At 34.8% G+C, this 25,971-nt stretch overlaps 1 protein-coding gene across 19 annotated transcripts in view; it reads right to left on the bottom strand.

Annotated features, from left to right (window-relative positions):
- TRDN (triadin) overlaps positions 1–25,971 on the bottom strand; it is a 385,153-nt gene that overhangs the window by 17,001 nt on the left and 342,181 nt on the right. For 17 of the 19 annotated variants that reach the window (XM_076003004.1, XM_076003010.1, XM_076003005.1 and 14 more), the window contains 6 exons: positions 25,264–25,284; positions 20,688–20,714; positions 19,781–19,819; positions 19,367–19,402; positions 18,621–18,665; positions 17,551–17,574 (listed from right to left, as the gene is read on the bottom strand). In XM_076003004.1, the coding sequence (XP_075859119.1) occupies positions 17,551–17,574; positions 18,621–18,665; positions 19,367–19,402; positions 19,781–19,819; positions 20,688–20,714; positions 25,264–25,284 (192 nt within the window). The remainder of the gene's footprint in view (positions 1–17,550; positions 17,575–18,620; positions 18,666–19,366; positions 19,403–19,780; positions 19,820–20,687; positions 20,715–25,263; positions 25,285–25,971) is intronic. The other 2 variants (XM_076003008.1, XM_076003014.1) reach the window with 1 other exon arrangement.

Here is a 25,971-nt window from a genome sequence, read left to right as displayed (position 1 = left end):
TTATTGAATAGGGATTCTTTTCCCCATTGTATGTTTTTGTCTGCTTTGTCAAAGATCAGTTGGCCACATGAGGATGGTTTTATATCTGGGTTCTCTGTTCCAATCCATTGGTCTAGGTCTCTATTCTTGTGCCAATACCATGCTGCTTTGTTTAGTATAGCTTTAAGTAGATATAGCTTGTGTATACACTTAAAGCTGTGTATATTCTTGTGTATAGCTTTAAGTCTGGTAAAGTGATGCCTCCTGATTTGTTCTTTTTGCTTAATGTTGCTTTGGCTATTTGGGCTCTTTTCTGGTTCCAAATGAAGCATAGAATTATTTTTTCTAGGTCTGCCAAAAATAATGTTGGTATCTTTTTGATGAGGATATCATTGAATCTGTAAATCACTTTGGGTAGTATGGACATTTTAACAATGTTGACTCTGCCAATCCATGAGGATGATATGCTTTTCCATTTGTTTACATCCTCTGTGATTTCCATCCTCAGCGTTTCCTAGTTCTCTCTGTAGAGGTCTTTCCCCTCCTTGGTTAAATATATTCCTGGGTATTTTATTTTCTTTGTTGCTATTGTGAAAGGTATTGAGTCTTTGATTGAGTTCTAAGTTTGACTGTTTTTGGCATATAAGAATGCCACTGGTTTGTGTGCATTGATTTTGTAACTACAGACTTTGTGGAATTTATTTACAATTCCAAGAGTCTCTTGGCAGAATCTTTGGGATTTTCTAAATATAAGATTGTAGCGTCAGCAAAGAGTCATAGTTTGACTTCTTCTTTGCCCATTTGGATACCCATCCTTTCCTTATCTTGCCTAATTGCTCTGGCTAGGACTCCAGCACTTTGTAAACGTAAGTGGTAACAGTGATAACAGTGGGCAACCTTCTCTGGTTCCACTTCTAAGTTGGAATGCTTTCAATTTTTCTCCATTCAGTATGATGTTGGCTGTGGGTTTGTCTTGCATGACTTTTATAATATTGAGGTATGTTCTGTCTATGCCTTTCGTTTTGTTAAGAATTTCCAGGATTTTGTCAAATGCTTTCTCTGCATCTATTGCAAGGATCATACACTTTTTGTTTTTGCTTCTATTTATGAGGTGAATCACATTTAAGATTTGCATATCTTGAACCATCCTTGCATCTTAGGATTAAGCCCACTTGATCATGATGGATTATTACTTTGATGTTCAGCTGAATTCTGCTTGCTAGGAGTTTATTGAAAGTTTGTACATTAATATTCTTAAGGAATATTGGTCTGTAGTTTGTCTAAAATTGCCCTTGCCCTTTCTGCTTTTTGAAGCTTGTCCTTTTCCTCTGCCTGAGTTTACAGCCACACTTCTAAAATAGATCTCCCAGCAGTTGCTCTTGCTCCTTCAGTTTTAACACCATGCAACCTGGATATTTCCTCCCTACACTCTCCTCAAATAGCTCACTTAAATAACACAGACTTCCAAATTGCAAAGTTTAATTAACTTTTCTCACTTACCCCCTATTCTTAACTTCTATGATGTGTTCCACATTGTGGGCTCCCCCACATTTGAAATGTTTCCTCTAATGGTTTTCATAATATTGGACTTTTTTTCAGTTTCCTTGGTGTTAGTTTCTGCTGCTAATAGGTTGAATTCTTCCACCCTCAGCTCTCTGTCCTACTCTTCTGCACTCTTACTCAGTGGGATCTGGCCTTTTTGTCTACATTGTTGTCTACCGCTTTGTGGAGAAGACCCAAAGTTCTTTTGAAGCCAAACTTACAATCTCAGCTCTGGTTTCACACTTTCAACTCCCAACTTCACCTCTTGTTTGTACAAGTTTACAACTGATTTTCCTTCTTCTTTAACATATCCCTCCACCTCCTCAAATCACAATGAGAGATTCACCTATTGCCACCCGATTTACACTCTTTAGTCACTGAGACATAAAATATGGAATTCTACTTTGACTAATCACCATTCCTTGTCTCTGACCCTAATTCTGTGGGGCTTACAAGTCACTCTTCTGGCCACTAGGGAAGCCCCTGGTAGAAGGGTCATGACAAGCTCTCCAAAGTGGGAGAGTTGTTCACGGGGGAGGGGCCTAAACACTTATAGCCTAAGGCCCTAGGCTGGGTTCTTTCCACCTTTATCCAGTAGTGTATTTTTTTTTCTGTCAGAAGTAGTAGGTGCTCCCCTACATGGCCACTCCTTGGTCCCCGGTACACCTTGTAAGATTGAGTTAACAAATGTTGTCAGCAGCATACAAATTGGCCTTCCTGTCAGTAGATAGCACTTGCCAGAAGGAAAAAACTGCAATGTTTTTGGATCCTGTGACTGGATCTAGGGCTCTAGCCCCTAAGGAGAAGCACTTGATTGCTCCAGGTGGTAGGTGGGGCCCTAGAATTTCCAAGTGAGTCCTTAATCTCTGATACAGCAGTGGCATTGCTGTGGCTGCTGGGTTGGGTGATCTTGACCTCAGGCTTCACAAAAGCTGGGTATGTAGCTGTTTTGGCAGGGTTCAAAGGTCAGTTCCCAGCTTCTGGTTGGGTCCCATCCAGCCAGCAAGTCTGTTTGTGGAGGCAGATCCATCTGAGTTTCACAAATTTGCAGTCTGCAGTGGGCCTTGCTCTTCTCTCCACTCCTCTCCTCAACCATCTCTCCCAGTCTCTGCCAATAGACAGGAGCCCAAGCCAGCCTAGCTCCCTTGCAACTGTGCTCTGGGCTGGGATGTTCCCCCCACAGGATCCTGGACTGAGCTGAGAGTGCAGCCCTCCCATGAGTGAAGAGGTGTCCTACAAGCATGCTGCAGCTAGGACCCACATTGCACTCTCCCCTAAGATCTTCCCACACAGGCTTCTTCTTCTCCAAAGACCATGAAGATCAATTCCTGATCATGCCAGTGATAAGTGCCCTGGTTCTGAGTCACCCATGGGGTGCCTAAGCAAGATTGATGTCCCTCTGCCTCAGGGCATGCCCTTATCTAATGAAACCAACAGGCAAATAGCACCAGGCATGACCAGCAAGCAGGAAGCTCACAGTCTAAGCACCCTTAATTCCACTGAAGAACCCCAAGAGAAAAGGTCTGAGCCACACTCTCTGTGGAAGTTTCAGTGTTGAGACTCAATACTCTCTCTCAGCATCTCTGAATGGGGAAGGGGAAGGGAGGAAAAGAGTCTATATGGAGGAAAACTAGCACTCTGGTGGTGTCCGTCTTTCTCTCTGGGAGGCATTCTGCCCAGAATGTCCAAGCTCTCAAGTCATGTAGATCACCTGGGACCCACTGGATCACCTGTGGCTCCTGCAGTCTAGGCTGGAGTTGGGCAATGTTTGTGTGGAAACCAGCAGAATGAAAGCTCAGGAGTTGAAGCCTCCTGGGGAGGAAAAAGGTGCATGGGGGGTAGAGTAGCAATATGCTGCCTCCCCTGCAGCTCAGGTCTGTAGGGGCGAAAGTGCCCCAGGGCCCCTGGTGCCCTGTCCACAAGAAGTTCCCCACTTACTGGTCACAGCAGCCTTTGGGCTCAGGTGAGCAGAAAGTCTCTCCAGCAGCTCAGGAACCTACCGACTGTGAGAGATGCAAGGGAGGGAGAAACAACCTCCTTCACCTACCCTTCTCACTAGACTCCAAGTCTCTTGGGGGTTGCTCTTTGCTGTTACCTCGCTCCTTTTTGTCTGCACTGAAACTTCTTCCCACGGAGTCTCCCAAAGACTGCTACCCTTCCTTTAGACACACATCTGATCTATGTTTGTCTGTCTGTTCTTTTTTTCTCTGTCATCTAAAATTTCCCTTTTTACTGAAAAGGCAGCTGTTGTCTCTGGTCAGCCATCTTGTCCAGCACAACTTTTAAATCATAATTGGAACTAGTGGAAACACTTCTGAAGATAGGTTTCCTGATATTAGACATAACCATATAATAACATTTGTATTTCTACCATAAATTTGGTGCTAATTTGTTTTAACAAAAACTACCATATAAGTCAGGATTAGATGTGATGGGATTTAAACATTCTTCTCTTGTGTAGGAGTTGTTTTATAGTAACTTTATACTTTGTTAAGTGTGCATGGTAAAATTTTGAGAGTAGTCACTAAAGTAATAGAAATAAGGTAGACATACTCTTTCTAGAACAGTAGAGGTTGCAAAATAGAAGAATAAAAACACTTAGAAGAAAAAAAATTACCCTCAATTTAAAAAAAAATAAGAAAGGTTATTTTTAAAAAGCATTGAGAGAGCACGAGAAATAGAAAGCAACAAGTAAGACAGTGAGAACCAGGAATGAAAAACTAATAATTACAATAAATATAGTTTAAATTCATCAGATTAAAAGTAAGAATCACTGCCCTAGATAAAGTACAAAATAAAATGTAGCTTTGTATTATTTATTAAACATCACACAATGTTATGGAAAGGCTTTAAGTAAAGGTTTATAAAAAATTAAGATAGAGAGTTTTTGGGAGAAAAATGGCAGAGTAGGGCTGAACTCCTGGCTCTCTGCTCTCAGAGTGAAAAGTGAAGAAGGCAGACAACCACATGCAAGTGATCTGCACTTACACTGGATCAGCTTTGCAAGACTGCAGAGAGACACTGGGATACGGAAAATGTAGACAATAATCAAAGGTGAACCAAAAAATCTTCCACAAAACCCGGGGAGTCGGAAATTTACAACAGGGAGGGAGCGTGTCCGCTCATCTGCCACCCCAACAGGCTGGCCGGAGGAGGCATTGCTTCTGCCTAGCACAGGGAGACTATCCCTCTCCCATCAAACTCCACATTCACGCAGGCAGGGAAGTGCTTGAAGTTGGTGGGAAGCGGTAAGGTGGGCAGACGAGAGGTGTGGAGTAGAGTCTGGAGCAGGCAGCATTTTGAATTCTCTGCAGCACTCCACTAAAGCAGTTGCAGGGGGTGAGGGTCTGACATCAGCAGCAGCTTCCCAGCACTGCTGCTGCTGCTTCATAGCTTGGAAACACTGCGGTGGGCCGCGCTGGAAGTGGTTTCCGGCATCCCCTCTACCCTAAACTGGCGGAACTGATCAGGCTTCTGGTAGAAGGCAACATTTTGAACTCTCTTCAGTGCTCTGCAGAGGCAGTCTTGGGTGGAGGAGGACCTGAACCCAGCGGCCGCCTCGTACCACAGAAACAAGTGTCGAATCTGGCATTCCACCTCAGGACACTTCCAGGTCCAGGAAGGGGGGACTCTACCTTAAAGGAATCTTGGCCTTTGGATATAGCTGAGGCTTTGGCTGGCTTTGGGTAGACAGAGGGCAGATCTCCACACATAAACTATTGGGTCTCTGCAAACAGGGGATTTAGGGAGTGCAGTAGATGTTTGAAGCCAGCCCACCAAACCCAACCCATTTTTCTGCCACATGGGGACCTTCTGCATTAGCGCTGGCAGAGTGCATCACTGCCACCCCATAGCTTGGAAATGCTGTGGAGACCTGATCTGGAAGTGGTCTCAAACCTCTCCTCTGGCCTAACCCAGCTATTGGCCTCAGAGGCTGTTTAAAGGGGTGGAAAGGGGAGAGCTGTGTTTTGTTCGGCAGCTGTCTCACAAGATTGAACCTGGGTGGTTTCCTGCTGCATTCAGCCATTTGCGATCTGTGCCCAGAGAGCAGAGCCTGTCTTAGCAAGGCAGAGTTGCGAAGGAGGCTGCTATTCCTGAGGACTCGAGGAACCCTTGGGAGAGGCAAGACATTCCCTTAAGACTGAGATACCTGTATATCCCATTTGGAAGCTTAGAATGCAATGCAAAGATCTTAGGATACATTGATAACTGACTCCTTCTCATAGACAACAGATAACAAAAGAGAGTAAACTCAGAGCCTAACACAGTACCTCCCATTTCAACCTAGTGGTGGAAACTGGTCTCCATCTCACTAGAGTGAATAAATGTCTAGGTGTCTAAGCACTGGGCCCAAACCCACTAAACTCTGTGGACAGAAGGTGAATACATCAGGTCAAAGATAACCCAACAGGCTCAAACTCCTCTAAGATGATACAGGACTAGAGCACATATTCTCCAGCTCTTCCAAGGATCATTCCTTTGGAAACCAAGAACACAGCTCATAATCAAGTTCCAGCACCTCTGGTCCTCAAAAAAGTATCCATATGAGGAAGAACCAGTGAAAGATACCAGGAATCACAAAGGATCAGAGAGAAAAGTGACTTCCAAAAGAAAATACTCATTCTCCACCAACTGACACCAACTTACATGATATGATTAAACAACAGAGGAAGAATTCTGAATATGGATTATTAGAAAACTCAATAGAATTGAAGAGAAAATAGAATCCCAACATAGAGAAACCACAAGAACAATCCAGGAAATGAATGAAAAATTCTCCAAAGAAATCGAAGTAATTCAGAAAAACCAATCAGAAATTCTGGCAATGAAGGAAACATTCAAGGAACTCCATAATGCAGTGGAAAGCCTCAAAAACAGGATAGATCATGCAGAGGAAAGAATCTCAGAGCTTGAATATTATGCCTATACGCTAAACAAATCAGAGGAAGAAAGGGAGCACAGAAACAAGAGATAAGACCAAAGCTTACAGGAAGTGTGGGATTATATAAAAAAGTCAAAAAATCTCAGATTGATTGGGATTCCAGAAGAGGGAAGAGGAACATTCACAAGGGTTGGAAAACTTATTTTACGGCATACTGGAGGAAAATATGCCACCTGGCTAGAAATCTTGATATCCAAAGACAAGAAGCACACAGAACTCCTGGGAGACTCAATGTGAATAGGCAATCGCCTCGTCATGTAATTATTAAGCTGACCAAAGTAAATGTGAAAGAAGCAATCCTCCGTAGAGCAAGGCAAAAACAACAAATAACCTATAAAAGAAAGCCTATCAGACTAACAATAGACTTCTCATCTGAGACCTTGTAAGCCAGGAGGGAGTGGTGCCTATCCTTAATCTTCTAAAACAGAATAAACGCCAACCTAGAATTCTTTATCTGGCAAAATTAAGTTTCATCTATGAGGGTGAAATGAAGTCCTTGTCAAACAAGTAATCACTGAAGGAATTTGCAAAGACCAGACCAGCCCTACAGGAAATTCTAAGACCTGCCTTCCACAGTGACCAGGTCAATAGACACTCCTCAAAGTAAAATCCTCAAAGAATTAAAGACTAGACCTCGAACTTCATGATGGCTCAAGAACTAAGACAAAGCAACAGGACTTCACCCAACAATATGAATGGAAATCTTCCTACAACTTCAATCCTCTCAATAAATGTAAGTGGATTATACTGTTCTCTGAAGAGGCAGACTGGCAGAGTGGATTAAATTCCACAAGCCTAGTATCTGCTGTATACAGGAAACACAACTAACCCACAAAGATGCCTCCAAATTGAAGATCAAGGGATGGAAAACTATCATCCAAGCAAATGGAAGTCAAAAGAAAACAGGGATAGCTATACTACTCCCAGACAACATAAGTTTTAAAATAGCAAAAATAAAAAAGGATAAAGATGGCCACTTTATAATGCTGAAAGGGAAGATCCAACAAGAAGATTTAACAATTCTTAATATTTATGCACCCAATGCAGGGACACACAATTATATAAAGCAAACCTTGTCTGAAATAAATACCACGTTAAACAATACTGCCATAGTAGCAGGGGACTTCAACATGCCACTAAATGAACTGGATAGATCCTCCAAACAGAAATTAAATAAAGAAATAAGGGACTTAACCAAAGCTCTTGACCAAAAATGACTGACAGATCTCTACAGAACATTCTACCGAAATAAAGTTGAATTTACATTCTTCTCAGCAGCCCATGGATCCTTCTCCAAAATTGATCACATACTAGGCTGCAAAGCAGATATCAAAAAATTCAAGAAAATAAAAATAATACCATGTGTCTTCTCTGACCATAGTGGTATAAAATTAGAGTTCAATTCTAACAGAAATATGCACCACTTCACAAAGTCATGGAAACTAAACAATCTACTGTTGAATAACTATTAGGTCAAGGAAGAAATTCAGAGGGAAATCAAGAGTTTCTTCAAACAAAATGACAATGGAGCCACATGTTACCAAAACCTGTGGGATACAGCAAAAGCATATCTGAGAGGAAAATGAATAGCAATAAACACTCACATCCAAAAAACAGAAAGATTAGATACTGACAACTTAATGAATAGACTCAAGGAATTGAAAAAAGAAGAGCAAACCATTCCAATCCTAGCAGAGGAAAAGAAGTAAGATCGAAGCAGAACTAAATGAAATGGAGAACAAGAGAATTATACAAGAGCTCAACAAAACCAGAAGCTGGTTTTTCAAAAAGATAAAACAAATCTGATAGCCCTCTGGCTACACTAACAAGAACTCAAATGGAAAGGACTCTAATAAACTCAATACTAAACAAAAAAGGAAAGGACACAACAGACACCACAGAAATACAAAACATAAGGTTTCACTACTATAGAAATCTATATGCCCTAAAACTACATAACGAGGAAGAAATGGAAAAATTCCTGGATTCATACAACCACCCTAAGTTCATCCAGGAGGTAACAGAATTCCTGAATAAACCAATCTCAAGTGCAGAAATTGGAGTAGTAATAAACAACCTCTGCAAACTGAAAAGTCTCAGACAAGATGGCTACACTTCAGTGTTCTACCAACATACAAAGATGAACTCATACCTATACTACAGAAATTATTCCACCACATTGAGAAAGATGGTATCCTTCCTAACTCATTCTATGAAGCCAGTATTACCTTGATAGCAAAACCAAGAAGGACACAACAAAAAAAGAAAATTACAGACCAATATCCCTCATGAATATAGACGCAAAAATCTTCAACAAAATTCTAGCAAACAGAATTCAGCACCACATCAAAAAAATAATTCACCATGACCAAGTGGGGTTTATTCCTGGCATGCAAGGCTGGTTCAACATACACAAGTCTATAAATCCAATTCACCTTATAAATAAAAACAAGAACAAAGACCATATGATTCTCTCAATAGATGCAGAAAAGGCATTTGACAAAGACCAATACACCTTTATGATAAAAACTCTGAACAAAATAGGCATAGGCAATTTTTATCTTAAAATTATCAAATCCATTTATGACAAACCCATGGCCAATATCATACTGAATGGGGAAAAATTGAAACCATTCCCACTTCGAACCAGAACTAGACAAGAATGTCCACTATCTCCTCTTTAATTCAACATAGTGCTCAAAGTCCTAGCTACAGGAATCAGGCAAGAGAGGGATATTAAGGGCATCCAAGTGGGTGCAGATGAGATTAAACTCTTGCTTTTCACAGAAGATATGACATTATACCTAGAAAACCCGATGGATTCCTCCAAGAGATTCCTAGATTTGATCAATGAATTTGGCAAAGTTTCAGGCTACAAAATCAATATACACAAATCAGAGGCATTTGTATATGCCAAGAACTGTCAAGCCGAAGTTCAACTCAAAAACACAATTCCTTTTACTATAGCTCCAAAGAAATTTAAATATCTAGGAATATATCTAACAAAAGATACGAAAGACTTATACAAGGAGAACTATGAAATACTGAAATAAGAAATAGTAGAAGATGTAAACAGATGGAAAAACACACCTTGTTCATGGATTGGTAGAATCAATATCATTAAAATGTCAGTATTACCTAAAGTCATCTACAGAATTAATGCAATCCCCATCAAAATACCACCATCATTCTTCACAGATCTAGAAAAAATAATTCTTCGCTTTGTATGGAACCAGAAAAAAACACGTATAGTCAAAGCAATCTTAAGTAAAAAGAACAAACTGGGAGGCATCCATCTTTCTGGCTTCAAGCTTTACTAAAAAGCAATAATAATTAAATCAGCTTGATATTGGCATAAGAACAGATGCACTGATGTTTGGAATTGGTCTGAGATTCCAGAGATGAAACCATCTACATATGGTAATCTAATCTTTGATAAAGCAGATAAAAATATACACTGGGGAAAATAATCTATCTTCAATAAATGGTGCTGGGAAAACTGGATATCTACATGCAGAAGAATGAATCAGGATCCCTACATTTCACCTCTCACAAAAATTCACTCAAGATGGATAACAGACGTAAACCTAAGGCACAAAACCCTAAGAATCCTAGAAGATGTTGGGAAAACCCTCTCAGACATTGGTCTAGGCAAAGAATTTTTGAAGAAGACCCCCAAAGCAATCACTGCAGCAACAAAACTAAACAAATGGTATCTGATCAAACTAAGATGCTTCTGCTCAGCCAAAGAAACTATTATTAGAGCGAATAGACAACCTACAGAAAGGGAGAAAATATTTGCTCTCTACTCCTCCAATAAAGGTCTGATAACAAGAATCTATCTAGAACTCAAAAGATTTAACAAGAAAAAATCAAACAACCCCATCAAGAAATGGGCAATGGACATGAACAGAAACTTTTCCAAAGAAGACAGAATAATGGCCAGCAAACATATTAAAAAATGCTCAACATCCCTAATCATTAGAGAAATGCAAATAAAAACCACAATGAAATATCATCTAACCTCAGTGAGATTGACCTGTATCAAGAAATCCCAAAGCAATAAATGTTGGCGAGGATGTGGAGAGACAGAAACAGTCTTACACTGCTGGTGGGACTGCAAATTAGTTCAACCATTGTGGAAAAGAATTTGGAGATACCTCAAACAGCTAAAAATAGAAATACCATTTGACCCAGCAATAGCATTATTAGGCATCTACCCAAAAGAGCATAAATCATTCTATTATAAAGACATCTGTGCCTGAATGTTTTTGGCAGCACAATTCACTATTGCAAGGACATGGAAACAACCCAAGTACCTGTCAATTCACGACTGGATAATTAAAATTTGGTATATGTTTACAATGGAATATTGCTGAATTCTAAGAAATGACAGCAAGCTAACACTGCTTATATTATCCTGGATTGAGCTTGAGCCCATTATCCAAAGTGAGGTGACACAAGATCAGAGGGATGGTACTCACCGTCACATTGGTACTGACTGATTTTCAATATGGTGCTCAAAGGAGGGTATTGTTCACCAGAGATTTGGGGGTTGGGGGTATAGATCCACATCTGAGAGATGAGTCGAACAGTGTGGAGGGGAACCTCCACACTAACCTTTGCTAGGTAAAGGCAAAATTATAAAATCTAACCAAAATGTTATAAAAAAACAAAAACAAATTAATTAAAAAAACATTTATTGGGTGTCGGGCAGGTGGGGGGAGGGGATGGGTTTATATATATACATTATAAGTGCATGGTGCATTGTCAGGGGCATGGACATGCTTGAAGCTCTGACTTGAGGGGGGAGGGAAGGCAATAGCAATGTATGTAACCTTAACATTTGTACTCCCTTGTTATGCTGAAATAAAAAATAAAAATAAATAAAAATAAAAAATAAAAACAAACAAAAAATTAAGATAAAATATTAACTAAAAGAAAACTAGGATATTTATAGTAATATCAAACATACCACACTTTAAAATGAGCATTATAAGGGATACAGAAGTCACTATTAAAGATAGATGTTCAATTTATCAAAAGATAGGATTAAACATATATAACATAAAATAGCTCCTCACATAAAAATAGATGAAACTACAGGGATAAACTGATAATTTTCCATCATAGTAGGAGAGAGTTCAGTATAGATTATTCAATTCTTGACACTTAGAATATATAAAAATAATTGAAAAAAATACAATTAAGCTTGATTTAATGGATATAGATTTATACTTCTAACCATGCAAGGAAAGCACATTCCTCTACATCATATATAGGATATTTACTAAAACTATTAATATATTTGTTCACAAGATAAGCACTGAACACATTTCAAAGAGAAGATTCTTTATATACTATTTTTAAAATTAAGTAAAAGTTTGGTTAAAGAGGATAACTTTGATAATTACCATAGGTTTGAAAATTTAAAAATACATTCTATAAATAACTTCTATGTAACACATATTAGTTAAAAATTCAGTGTAATGGAAATTAAAGTATACTTAATGTTGAATTGTAGTGAAAATTCTACATTAAAAGTCTGTGCAATTCTGATGAAGTAGTAAAGGAAAATTTATAAATGTTAATTATCTATTAGAAAGTAAAAAATAAATAAAATAATGATATATATTAAGATGTTTAAAGAGAAACAGAGAAAAATCTCAAATAAATTAGAAGTAATGCTAATATCCATCAATAGTAGAATAGATTAAAATGTATATATTCACAAAAGAATATGCTATATGGCAGTCAAAATGAAAAATAGAGAAAAACCCTGGTGAATCTAAGAAACATAACACTAAGTAAAAATCTCAGAATATGTCCTACAATGTGCTACACCTACATTCACACCACATACACACACATAGTTGAAAGATCAATACATATCATAAAATTAGAAAAAATTAATCAAGGCAATCATAAAAATAAAACTCAATATAGTAATTACTTCTGATAGGAATCAAGGAATGGGATCGCAGAAGCCACAATATTTGTAGTATCTAGCTCTTAGATATACGTTTCATATGTTATTTTGTATATATCAGATATTATACAATAAAGAATTTTTTTAGATACACAGTATTGCCCTGTTGCCTAGGCTGTAGTGCAGTGGGACGATCATATTAATAGCTCACTGTAACCTAAAACTCCTGGGCTCAAGCAATCTTCCTGCCTCAGCCTCCTGAATAGCACATGTCATCACACCTGGCTAATTGTTTTAATTTTTTGTAGAGATGGGGTCTCACTATGTTGTCTAAGCCAATTCCTGACCTAAAGTGATCCTCTTGCCTTGGCCTCTCAAAGTATTGAGATTACAATGTGAGGCACTGTACCTGGCCTAATAAGGTATTTTTAAAGAAAAAGGTAACACTGGAATAACTTGTGTTTGTTGAGAAGGAGAGGAAATTTAGTTAACATTAATTTGTATACATAGAAAAATTATAAAAATGAATAATAATCTCTCTTAAATCTTCATTTTAAAAGAAATTATTTTAGATGTGGGAAGGTCTTTTTTTCTCTTTCTGTTTTTGATTTATATATATAATCACTTTCACTAGCTGAAACAGTGGAAAAGCCAGCCATAAATTTGGTTATATATTTATAGCAATGGAGATGTTTATTTTTTCCTTTTCACAAACAATTTTAAAAAACCAAGGGAAGGGACTTAATACACATTTTAGTTTCTGCAATTAACTTTGTTCTTTGGGAAACATTGAGATCTAATTTTAGGCAAATGAATTCAATATATAATTGGCATGAATAACATAATTCAGACTTATTCTGTAAAGTTAAGCAAAGAGTGTTTCAAGACTTATTATGTAACTGCATCTTAATCAGACTGTTAAATTTTCTTGTGAAATGCTAGAAATGTGACTGGCATATGTTGTACAGTGGTAAAAATTGATTCACTTATTTAAGAGTTAAAGTGTTGCTATGTCACAATTCATTAACAACCCATTATTTTCATCAGCAACTTAATTAGTCTGAGATAACATAAATTACTTAATTTTAGAAGTGAATTAACTCTTAAGTGACTTTGAGCCTGGATTTGATCACGCTAGAAAAGTTCATTTAATTGTCTAATAAAAGAAAGATACTATCAATCATATAAATAAAATCATATTTTAAAACAGCAACTCAAAATATTGTTAAAAAACATATTCTCTCTTTGTTTAAGAATTTCTGTGTTTAAAAATTTAGTTCTTTTTGGCCACTGGATTATCATTTTATATTAATAATTTACTGACTCATTACTAGTCACATTATAATTTGACAAAATGAAATAATCCTTCAAATGGAAATTACATTCTTTTTGGGAAACTGTAGCTTTCTGAAATTACTGAAAAATTTCAATGCAGGAACATATAATCAATAGAAATAGGGTATGCTTTTATTAATGCCAATTAGGATGCTTTCGTGATGGTTAGTTATTTTCTTTTTTAAAAAATCCTTAATAGATACTCATTTCAGAGTTTGACTTTCAGGCCTAAGATATACTAAATATGTAAATTCAAGAAAATACTATTAACTTTTACATTTTGGAATCCTTATTTAATTTAACCTTATTTAAAATTTCAAATTGATTTCCAGGGTAGCTGAATTCTGACATCTCAATTATCCCTCATATTCTAGTATTGAAGCAAATCACTTATTTTCTCTCACCATATTAATATGAGAAAAATACAGAATCAAAAAATAAATGAGAATATAAAATGTTAGCTTTTAAAAAAATCACAGGAGACATGCTTGAAGCTCTTACTCGAGGAGAGAGGGGACATGGGCAATATATGTAACTTTAACACTTGTACCCCCATAATATGCTAAAATAAAAAATAAAAAATCACAGGAGTAAGATACAAAGACATTTGTTTAAAAATAATAGAAATCCTGGCTAATCTTCTACTAGAGCTTGGTTGAAGCTTATATTAAAAAGCAATTAACTTCTAGATAAAGATTATTAGTATAGACATATCAAAGTAAATTCATTATCTGTGGCTAATGTCAAAATTAGATCTTAGAGACTTTATAATGATCCCAAAAGTATGTGTATGCAGGTTATATGGTGAAGCGCTAACAGCAAAAATGTTGATTGTTCATTATGAAAGAAACATGTTATAAAAACAGTTGCCAAAGTTATACCTCCAGGTGGAATGAGCTCAAGAAAAGTTCTTACTACATTACTCCATTTGAAATACTCATTTAGAGGAGCAAGTCAACCTAGATTTACTTAGCTATGTCAAAAGCTTTGTGACTCATCTAGATGAAAGTCTTCCCTCAGCACCATTTGCCCTTTAATACTGTATTTTCTCAGTCTTTTGTTTTATTTCATGTTTTGCCTTTGGGCAAGTTCCTGGAAAATAATGTTTTAGAATGTATATTTTTTTCGGAGAAAAAGTTTCAAAAGACTTAAAATCTTAATTTCAGGTAGAGATAGTTGCATTATTTAAATTTTAAGAATGTGGGTTTTTTGCTTTTAAGTTTTAAGAAAATTATTAAATGCAACACAATCTAAAATATCTCTTTGATGTTATCCTCCAAACTCTACAAGAAGCAAATTATTTATTATATATTTACCATATATACAAATAAAAAGATACATAATGAAAACAAAATGAATATTTAGAAATTAGAAAGCTATGTCTGTCACAAGAGTAAACCCACACAAACAAACATTGCTTAAACCATAATCCTCCATGAATCATGGAAAACCTGATTTTGCAATGTTACTTTCATGTATGTCACAGAGAGATGTTAGTGCATTGTTAATTCTTATCAGCATCATTTTTATCCCTGTAATAAAATCCCAGATATCTGAGAATCTAGTCCACTGGGATGGTTCCAGGAATCTCTAATCAAACTGAACCACTAGAATTTAGGAAAGATACCTGCCCTCTCTTTTAGGCCAGTCCTTTTCTATGCATTGGCATTCCTCCTTCTATACTCACCAAAACTGAGAATGAAGGATAATCTCTGTGCATCCTGCACTCAAGTGGAAAAAATGACCTATAAGAGAAGAGGACCTGGTCCCAGCCAGAGGACAAGAGATGAGGCACTAGGGTGGAGTTAGATCATATGGGGAAAAGGAGAGATGGCCACAAACATAGCTGTTTCATGAACCTCCTTTGGGCAAGGACAAATGAATGACTAACAAAAAGAAGTCCAACCAAATAAACTCACCCTACCACCATCAACAACAAAAACACATGTACCTAATGCTAAAAGAGGGTTCAAAAAAAGAACTATAATTGTTTAGTTTAAATTATATTTAGTATGCTATGCTTTATAGACATTAATATTTGAAGCAGTTTTTAATGACTGCCCATAAAAACACATGATAAAAAAATAGTGTGTGCTATAGAGAAGGTCATCTTTATATTCTCAGAAAACAACTTATTGAAATGACTCATTCCATGATGTCTCTGGGATTTATTTTAATAGAGTCCATAAGAAATGATATATTTGTCTTCCTCATATCATTCCCTTTTCAGTTACAACTCATTCTCACTTTAATTCTTACTACTACTATTGCTCTTACTACTACTATTACTCTTACTACTACTATTGCAATTACTTGAGGTTAGGCATCTCAATAATTCTTTGACTTCTTATTTCCTTCTGGGAGGTAAACCATAGCTTTCTGTGCCAGAGTCCAAATTCCTCTGGCCTTGCATGTTCCCTAACTCACAGTTTCACCCTAAATGTTCTCATCTCCCTCTTCTTTCTAACACTAGCCTCCAAGTCCAACCGCCACTTCTGATTGCCTCTACATGCTGTGTTTTCTTCACTACCCATTACTCCCCTTTTCTCCAGCTATACAAATCTTAACCATTCTTCAAGGTACAAATCCTGGCATACCTCCTTCATGAAGTCTGCTCTCATTACCTTTAGCTGTGGGGGAAAGGTGTTGTTTAGGGTAGCTTCCGACCGCCTTTACTTTAAGTTTTACCCTGAACCACTGAGATAATTCTGTATCCATGTAATAAATTTTCTTTTCTAAATTCCTGAAGCAAGTCCATGTGGGATTCTATTACTTGCAATCGAAGAACTTTGAAGGACATATGTGGGAACTACCATACTTTAATGATTCTCTTATGTTGTCCTCAATATTCACAAAATGTTGGATTCAGTGGAAGCAATAAATTGCACTTTCTTGGTCCAATGCAGTAGCCACTAACTACGTGGGTTTTGAGGAATTGAAATGTGACTAGTGCAAACTGAAATGTGCTGTAAATGTAAAATACTCAGATGATTTCATAGTCTCGATACAAGACAAAAAAGGATGTAAATGATCAATACATTTCTATATGATTATATATTGAAATAATATTTGTATATATTGGGTTAAATAAAATGTATTATAAAATTATTTTCACCTGTTTCTTTTTACTTTTTAATGTGTTAACTAAAAATTTAAAATTATGTATGTGTTTTACATATTTTTATTGAATAGCACTTATTTAGAATGATTTCTTCTGTAAATATGGAAGCATGGAAAGGAAAATTTTTATTTCTTTAAATTTTAGGAACTTGCAAGATATATTTACAGTTGTATCCTATGCACTTAGAATTCCTATCTGTACCTGGATCTGATATTTTAGAGAATGTTTCTTGGGAGCTCTATTTATGCTATACACGATTACATTCATTCCTAACTATGCCATTCTTCTTGATATAAAATTATATTTAGTTAATGAAGATTAGAAAACAGCAGCAAATAAAACATGATTGTTTGATCATACGTGATCCATAGTAAATTAGTGACTGATGGTTTAAGGCAGACACAGGGTTATTTTTTTTTCATTTTACTTCAGTCACTGAAAAGATTTATTTATTTGAAGGCAAGTCATCCTCAGGCTTAAGTACATAATAAGGTATTTCTGGTACAAGTTATAATTTCAAATAATATAGATTTTTTAAAAAGTTTCAACATAAGTGAGAATAAAAGCTAACAAATTCTTGTCAGTAAGTTTAGTTTAGAATGAATCTTCTGAACATTAAAAATAGAAATATTTTATGAAGTTCACCTTAAAATTGATATTATATATCAAAGATAACTCATCATTAATACACATTGTACTTACTTGATACTCTTGCAGGTTTTTCAGCTAAGAAAAGAAAACAAATTTTGTTTAAGTGATATAATATGGAAGTAGATTATACATCAGTGGACTTTATAAAAGTATCTAATATATTTTGAGTTTCTCTTTTATTGTTTAAGAGTTAGTGAATAAATACAACTCTCTATTGTCTGTGAACATGAGTCTTTGAATGTCTTGATTAATCTCTTTTATGTAAGAAAGTATGTGAGCTATCAAAAAAGGCTGTTAATCATTTCAGATGTCACAACATATTTATGCTTTTTAAATACTCTTACTAAAATCAGCAGGATTTTTGTTAAAATTATGTGTTTTTGTTCAATTATACTTATACCTAATTTGAATAAAATCACTTTGTATTATGTAATTAATCTAAATATTTTCTTTAAAATTTCCAAATTTCATAAAATGTGTCATGGAGAATTATTTTTATTTCAACGATAATTACCAATGAGATCATAAAATAAATAAATCTTAAAAAGCAACATGAAAATCAGTTTACTTTTTCACAATAATTCATCTGTTTCCATAAGACATTATTATTCTTCAAAGAAATGTGCTGTATTATTAAACTATTTGTATATAGGACAAAAACATATAAGGTGAGGTAGTTGTCCCAAATACTATGCCAGACATTCTACCTTCTTGAACCAGACTGGCAATATCTCCATTCTACCAACCTAAATCTCATTCAAAGGGCCAGACTAGAAAATATATATTTTTAAGGAATCTGTGTGATATGGTTTACTTTGAGATTTTTAGAGTTTCTAACATAAACCTAAGAATTATCAATTTGTAAAAATCAAGTGATGCCAATATAAAGTTCTTTAAAAAACATTTTCAGTCAGGATACTTATGTTTGTAGTCACATTACAGCAGCATAACTCACATATAAAACTGCGAAACAAGTAAAACAATCCTCTGCTCTTAGCTGAAGTATGTATCTGCTAGACTTCATTGCTTTAAAATAATCTAGTGTTAATATTGAGCAACAACACAATTCAGGCATTTCTATACTAATGCTACATTTGAATATTTATGTAGTTCAAAATTACCTTTTGTCACATTGTGTAATTGAGGACTTTCTTTTCTTGTCGAGACTGTTTATAAGAAAAATGTAAATTAAAACGCAAATTTTTAAAGTAAATTTTCATAAAGATTGTGTCTCACTTCAACTCTAAGCTTTAAGAACATGGGAATAATTAACGCATTGTAAATATTTTCTCAGAGTGAATTTAAAAAATTGTGTCTTCATTCAAACTAATACCTAACAAAAGTAAATGTTAGTAGTAGAGATTGTTTGGTTTGCATAAGCAGAGGTATACCATGAATGTAGCAATTACATTAACTAGAATCTATGGAAAATGGGTCACTCTGAGTAATTGAATTTGGGGATAAACAAAAACATTTTTTTTGTTATTAATAGTTATTCTGATAAATCTAAGAATGTTTTCCTCTTGATCCAATAAATATTTCTTTGATAATCAAGGCCTTTGTCAGTTTTCCAGAAAATTACATTGAAATCAGTGATTAATATATTGTATAGTTTACTAAAGAAATAAACCCAATGTTAAGAGGAAGTGTCACTGGAACAACAAATGGATGTTTCTTTGCATGGATTGGCCTATTGTCCATTACCACACAGCCACAGTTATTTACCACATTTCCTCTTCAAATCAGACTGACAATCATCACATATATAAATAAAAATTACATTTACAAATGATATAAATAAATTTTGATTCAAAATATTTTGCCTTCAGGGCTTTGCATTATAGTTTTTTTTCTTTTAAAAAATTACCTTTTTCTTCTTTATGATGTTTCACTTCTGTTTTTTCTACAGAGAGGAAATGGTAAGTCAGAGTAATATATCATATTTATTAATAGTTCTTCTGAAGGCTTGATATTAATTTTTTGTAGTCAATGTTCACATTTTTAGGAGTCATATGAAAAGAAGTCCATGGCTTCAATTTAGGAATAAACAGGTAGAGTTTGCTTTAGATCTATATTCCTATTCCCTTAGGTATTTAAAAATAATGCAATACGTCCACCTTTCATATGGATGAACTGCAAGTACTGCAATTCTCGTATGTGCCCTAAAACCAGTGTCTACATGTCATGAATTGCTTTTAGTGATATGGTTTGTATAATTATGTATGTTTATTTCATTTTTTTTGACTGATTTGATGTATATGTCTTAAAATGTCTACTTTACCTTTACTTTCCATTTCAGGTTTTTCAGTTTTCTTTTTCCCTAGGGGGAAAAAATAACAATAAATCATCATTTTAAAAAACATGATTTTCTTACTTAATCTTGGAGTTAGTAGCTGGAGATGAGTCTTAACCCCATGAGAAGACAGGGGTCAGGGATTTCCCATTCCATCATTCCATTTGTTGTTATAGTTGATCATTCTGTGAACATGCAGTCACCTTTATGGCAGAGCCCCTCTGTTTTTCTTATTTTTCTTTCTTTTTTTTTTTTTTTTGAAACAAATTCTTGTTATGTTGCCCAGGCTGGTCTAGAACTCCTGGGCTCAAGCGATCCTCCAGCCTCAGCCTCTTGAGTAGCTGGCATTACAGGTTCATGCCACCGGGCCTAGATCTTCCCTTTCTCTTACATGCTTTGAAATGAAGCCAGCACAAACCATGCATTTATTAATAAGTTCAAATTAGAAACAACAGGAAAAACATCTGCATTTTCAATTGTTGTATTTAGGAAATAAGGATTTGGCTGGTGTGATGGATGCTCAATAAATAAATTAAAGAATGAAAGCAATGATAGAGTCACACAATATTTCCAAGCAAAACATGGACACACTTTTCAAAACAGTCTCTGTTGATTGTTAATCTTCTTCGACTATGTTTCCAAACAAGAGTGAGAAGGAAACCATTATTTATTGAGTCACAACTATGTGGTGAGAATGCAACATGTATTATATCATTTAATCCTCATAACAAGCCGTTTGGGAAGTCATTATTCCTGTTCTATAGATGAGAAAACCTGGAATTTGAGTGATTAAGGGATTTTCTTTTCTAAATATTATACAGATATATAAGGACACGAATATACATACTGTTACCACAACTCTATCTTTACTTCCTCTGAGAAAGCAAATATTTACCTGAGTCTGTGACTTCTGATGTTACCTCTTTAGGAAAAAAAGAATGTAATAGAAAAAACAAGAAAATTAAAGGAAAATAGTTTTTATTCAGTGGCAGACAATTGAAATTTATCTTTAGTTATGTCTTATTAAATTATGATAGGTCTATTCTAAATGGCAAAGAAATGTGCCAATAATTAATATTTCTGAAAATTATAACTAGACATCTATTTTGGAAATAGAAACATTCTACAAGATAACCTAAACTGTCTATTTAAATGTGGTGAAATTAATTAACTCTAGGTCCTCTAGTTTTCTTAATTACAAATTGCAAATTATAAATCTGTTATATATATTTTTAATTTAATTCATGGATGCATGCATGCATTCATTCATTGAATATTTATTAAGACAATTTTATTTATAAGATTCTATCAGAAGTTCAATTAAGTGGGGTTGTGGGATAAGGTTGAAACAGAAACAACTCAACTCATGGTCACTACAGTCTAATAAATGAGATAGATAGAAAATATTTGCCTATAGCTTATGATAATGCAGACTCAAGTTTTCTTTTTATTCCTTCAGTAAATCCATAGACTTATAATATTTACAAATTTAACCTGGTAAGTTCTTAAAAAATCTTTACCTCACAAATCAATGCAAGTGACATTTCCAGAAAATAAAACTTCTCTGAAAGTATGAGAAGTATATCTCTTAAAATACCAATGTTTTATATATAGGTGATATCAATTTTATTAGTCTTACATAACTTCTTTGGAAACTATATTCAAAATTCAAGACAAAATGAGTAAAATATATTTTATGATAATGAAGATAAACAATATTTCATAAACAAAATGGTATATTTAAATGACTTTATGGTGATATTTCTAGCATTCTAGTTTTGACTTTTAATCCTTAATTTTAGTAATACTGTTCATATTAATAGCTATATTATAAATAAAATATACTAGAGAGTTTCTCCACCCAAGGGCAATTTTTAATGTTTAAAATTGGCATTGAATCTATTCAGAAGTAAACTGTAGCTGCATTATTGAGGAATCTGTCATAACACTGTTAAGAAAGCAGGTTAGGCCTTGGCATTTAAAAATTTTAAATACAACATCTAGATAACTCTTAACTGAAATGAACATATTTTTATCCCAGAGGAAAGTCTGGGTATTTTAATAATATAAAATAAATAATTTTATCATTTACTATGGTATTTTTATTATTGTTTAAAATGTTAAATAAAACAATGATTTTCAATTACCAAATTCAACATACCTCAACCCTTTAAAAAATGAGAATATTAAAATGAGAATATTGTTAACAATAAATAAACTGAGGACAGGCCCATGTCCTCTGAATTTTTCTTGATCTACCCAGTGACAATTAGAGGGATCTTTATACTGTGTTTACTCAATAAATCCTAACAAACAAATGAAAGTAGATAAAAGAGAGATTCAACTACTTTTTTCACATAGGAATTTGTTATTATCATAATTCATTAACAAAATAGGTTTAACAACAGAAAACATTTTAGGCTGTCCCTCACATATCTAGGTATAGTGTAATATACCTAATAGGTGCTAATGCTCAAGGATTAATGAATGGAATACAGGCATAACTCATTTTATTGACCTTAACTTTATGGAACTTTGCAGATATTGCATTTTTTTACTAATTAAGAGTTTGTAGCCACCCTGTGTCACGCAAGCCTATTGGCACCATTTTTCCAAAGGAACATGCTTCTTGTCTCTGTGTCTCATTTTGGTAATTCTTGCACTATTTCAAATTTTTCATTTTATTATATCTGTTATGATGATCTATGATCTCTGATGTTCCAACGTAATTATTTTAGAATGTCTTGAACTGTGCCCATATAAAATAGTGAATTTAATCAATAAATGTTATGTGTATTCTGACTGCCGTTCACCAGTATCTGTTTCTCTCTCTCTCTCTCTCTCTCTCTCTCTCTCTCTCTCTCTCTCTCTCTCTCTCTCTCTCTCTCTCTTTCAATCTCTCTCTTGCTCCCCCTTCCCCCTCACTCCCCTCTTTGGGTCTCCCTATTCTCTGAGATACAATAATATTGTAATTAGGCCAATTAACATCCCTACAATGGCCCCTAAGTGTTCAAGTGAAAGGAAGAGTTGTACATCATTCATTTTGAATCAAAAACTAGAAATCATTGTGGGAGGAGGGAGAAGGGGATGGGTGTATTCTCACTTAGTGTGTGTGATGTGCACTGTCTGGGGGATGGACATACTTGTAGTTCTGACTTGGGTGGGGCAAAGGCAATATATGTAACCTAAACATTTGTGCCCTTGTAATATACTGAAATAATAATAATAATAAAGAAATAATTAAGCTTATTGAGGAAGGCATGTTGAAAGCTGAGATGGGCAAAAGCTAGGCCACCTGTGCCAAAAAAGCCAAGTTGTGAATGCAAACAAAACATTCTTGAAGTTAAGAGTGCTATTATAGTGAACCCAAGAATGATAAGAAAGTCTTACTGCTCACATGGAGAAAGTTTAAGTGGTCTGGATGGAAAAATCAAACCAACCCCAACAGTTACTTACATCTAAGCCTAATCCTGAGCAAGGCTCTAACTTTCTTTAATTCTGCAAAGGCTGAGAGAGGGGAGGAAGCTGCAGAAGAAAAGTTGGAAGCTAACAGATGTTGGCTCCTGAAGTTTAAGGAAAGAGGCTGTCTCCATAATATAAAAGTGCAAGGTGAAGTAGCTAGTGATGATGTAGAGGCTACAGCAAGTTGTCCAGAAGATCTAGCTAAGATCATCGATGATGATGGCTACACTATATAACAGATTTTAAATGTAAACAAGAGAGCTTTCTATGGGAACAAGATGCTATCTAGAACTTTCATATCTTAAAGGGAGAAGTCAATGCCTGGCTTTAAGGCTTCAAATGATAGGATGACTCTTTTGTTAGGGGATAATACAGCTGGTGACTTTAAGTTGAAGCCAATGCTCACTTAGTGGGTTCCAAAAATCCCAGGGTCCTTACATATGATGTTAAATCTACTCTACCTGCACTGTATCAATAGAACAACAAAGCCTGCTGGCAGCACATCTGTTGACAATATGATTTGGTGAATTTTTTAAGTACATTGTTGAGATCTACTGCTCAGGAATAAAAGATTATTTTCAAAATATTCTGGTCATTGACAATGCATCTGGTTACCCAAAGCTCTGAGATAGATGTACAAGAAGATTAATGTTTTCATGCTTGCTAACATAATATCCATTCTGAAGCCCATAGGATCAAGGAGTAATTTTAACTTTCAAGGCTTATTATTTAAGAAATACATTTCATAAGGCTATAGCTGCCATAGATAGTGATTCCTCTGATGGATCTGTGGAAAGTAATTTGAAAATCTCCTGGAAAGGATTCATCATTCTAGCTGCCATTATGAACATTTATGATTCATGTGAGGAGGTCAAATATTAATATTAACAGGGGTTTGGAAGAAGTTGATTCCAATCTTCATGGATGACTTGAGGAGTTCAAAACTTCAGTGAAGAAGGTAAATGTAGATATGTTGAAAATAGCAAGAGATCTATAATTATAATAGGAGCCTGTAGAGGTGACTGAATTGCTGCAATCTCATGTTAAAACTTGAACAGGTGAGGAGGAGTTGCTTCTTATGGATAAGCAAAGAGAGTTAGTTGAGATGGAATCTATTCCTGGTAAAGATGCTGAGAACATTGTTGAAATGACAACAAAATATTTAGAATATTTCAAAAGCTTAGTTGATAAAAGCAGCAGTGTTTGAGGGTATTGACTCCAGTTTTAAAAGAAGTTCTACTGTGGATAAAATGTTATCAAATAACATCGCATTCTACCAAGAAATCTTTCATGAAAGAAAGAGTCCATTGATGCAGCAAAGTTCATAATTGTCTTATTTTCAAAAATTGCCACAGCCACCGCAACTTGTAGCAACTACCACCTTGATCAGTCAGCAGCCCTCAACATTGAGGCAAGACCCTCCACCGGCAAAAGGATTACAACTCACTAAAGGTTTTAATGATTGTTTGCATTTTTTAGCAATAAAAATTTTTTAATTAACACATGTACATTTTTAGACATAATGCTTTTGCACGTTTAGTAGACTATAATAGAGCATAAACATAACTTTTATATGCATTTGGAAACCAAAAATTTGTGTGATCTGCTTTATTGTAATATTTGCTTTATTGTGATATCTGGAAACAAACCTGCAATGTCTCTGACATGTGCCCGTACAATGGCATTGAAATTTTTCTTGATTTGTATTTTCTAAATCTCTAATGAGATGAACATCTCTTCATGTGTTTATTGATGTATAGTTTCTTCCTCTGAGAAAGGCCCTTTCATCTGCCCATTTTCTTCTACGTTGAGTGTTTTTTATCTCCCTATTATGCCTGTATGCACAATATTCTTTATCAACCAGAATCACTTATATAATAGATAATGGTGTAATGGCTACTATATTAACTAACATACCATATTTTTTACTTTATTTACAATACAAAGAAAATTACTAAATCAAAACAATGAAATGGCTTATTTCTAAAATTGTAAAATCATACACTTACTTGAAGTTGGTTTTGGTTTATCTAAAAAGTAAAAAAAAAAAAGAAGAGAAAAAATAAGTGATAATGTCAGCTCTTTATATTTCCTATTTCTGATTTTCATAGTTAAAATAAGAAAAAGCCTAAACATTTATTAAAATTACCAATAGGGTATAAAGTTGCAGTAATTTTTAAGACATATTCCTAATGAGTTTCTCATGGAACAGTTGTAAAGTCAAAAAGTATGGCAAGTTCTCAGTCTCTTCTTTATTGCTGTTTTACCTCATCTTTAATTTGATGCTGGATGAATGAATGCTCACAATAATCTGAACTTCTTACTCTTTCCAAATGACATAAAAAGAATATTCTGCCAGCTTTCAGAATACATATTAATATTAATTAATATTAACAATTTAAACTCTTCTGATCCAGTATTTGGAATGACAAAGTTGAATTTATAAAATCTCAGGAAGAATAAATGGGTGATAGATAAAAAAAACTATACCATATAAAAACATCCTGTCTCCAATATACCTTGTCTTCTGAAATTTTTAACTAAAAACATTAATTTTGTATCATAGTTTTATATCTAAAGTTCTACTTATACACATTTAAAAAGTAGATAATACTGGACTATGACTGTGGAAGATTTAAATTATCCAAATTTAGGTGAACTAACTCTAACTCTTAATGGTGGAAATATTAATTGATACAACTTTTATAGAGAACAAT

This window comes from Microcebus murinus, chromosome 5, assembly GCF_040939455.1.
Source record: "Microcebus murinus isolate Inina chromosome 5, M.murinus_Inina_mat1.0, whole genome shotgun sequence".
Lineage (NCBI taxonomy): Eukaryota > Metazoa > Chordata > Mammalia > Primates > Cheirogaleidae > Microcebus > Microcebus murinus.
The sequence above is the reverse complement of the archived record's forward strand: the minus strand, read 5'-3'. Positions and strand labels throughout refer to the sequence as shown.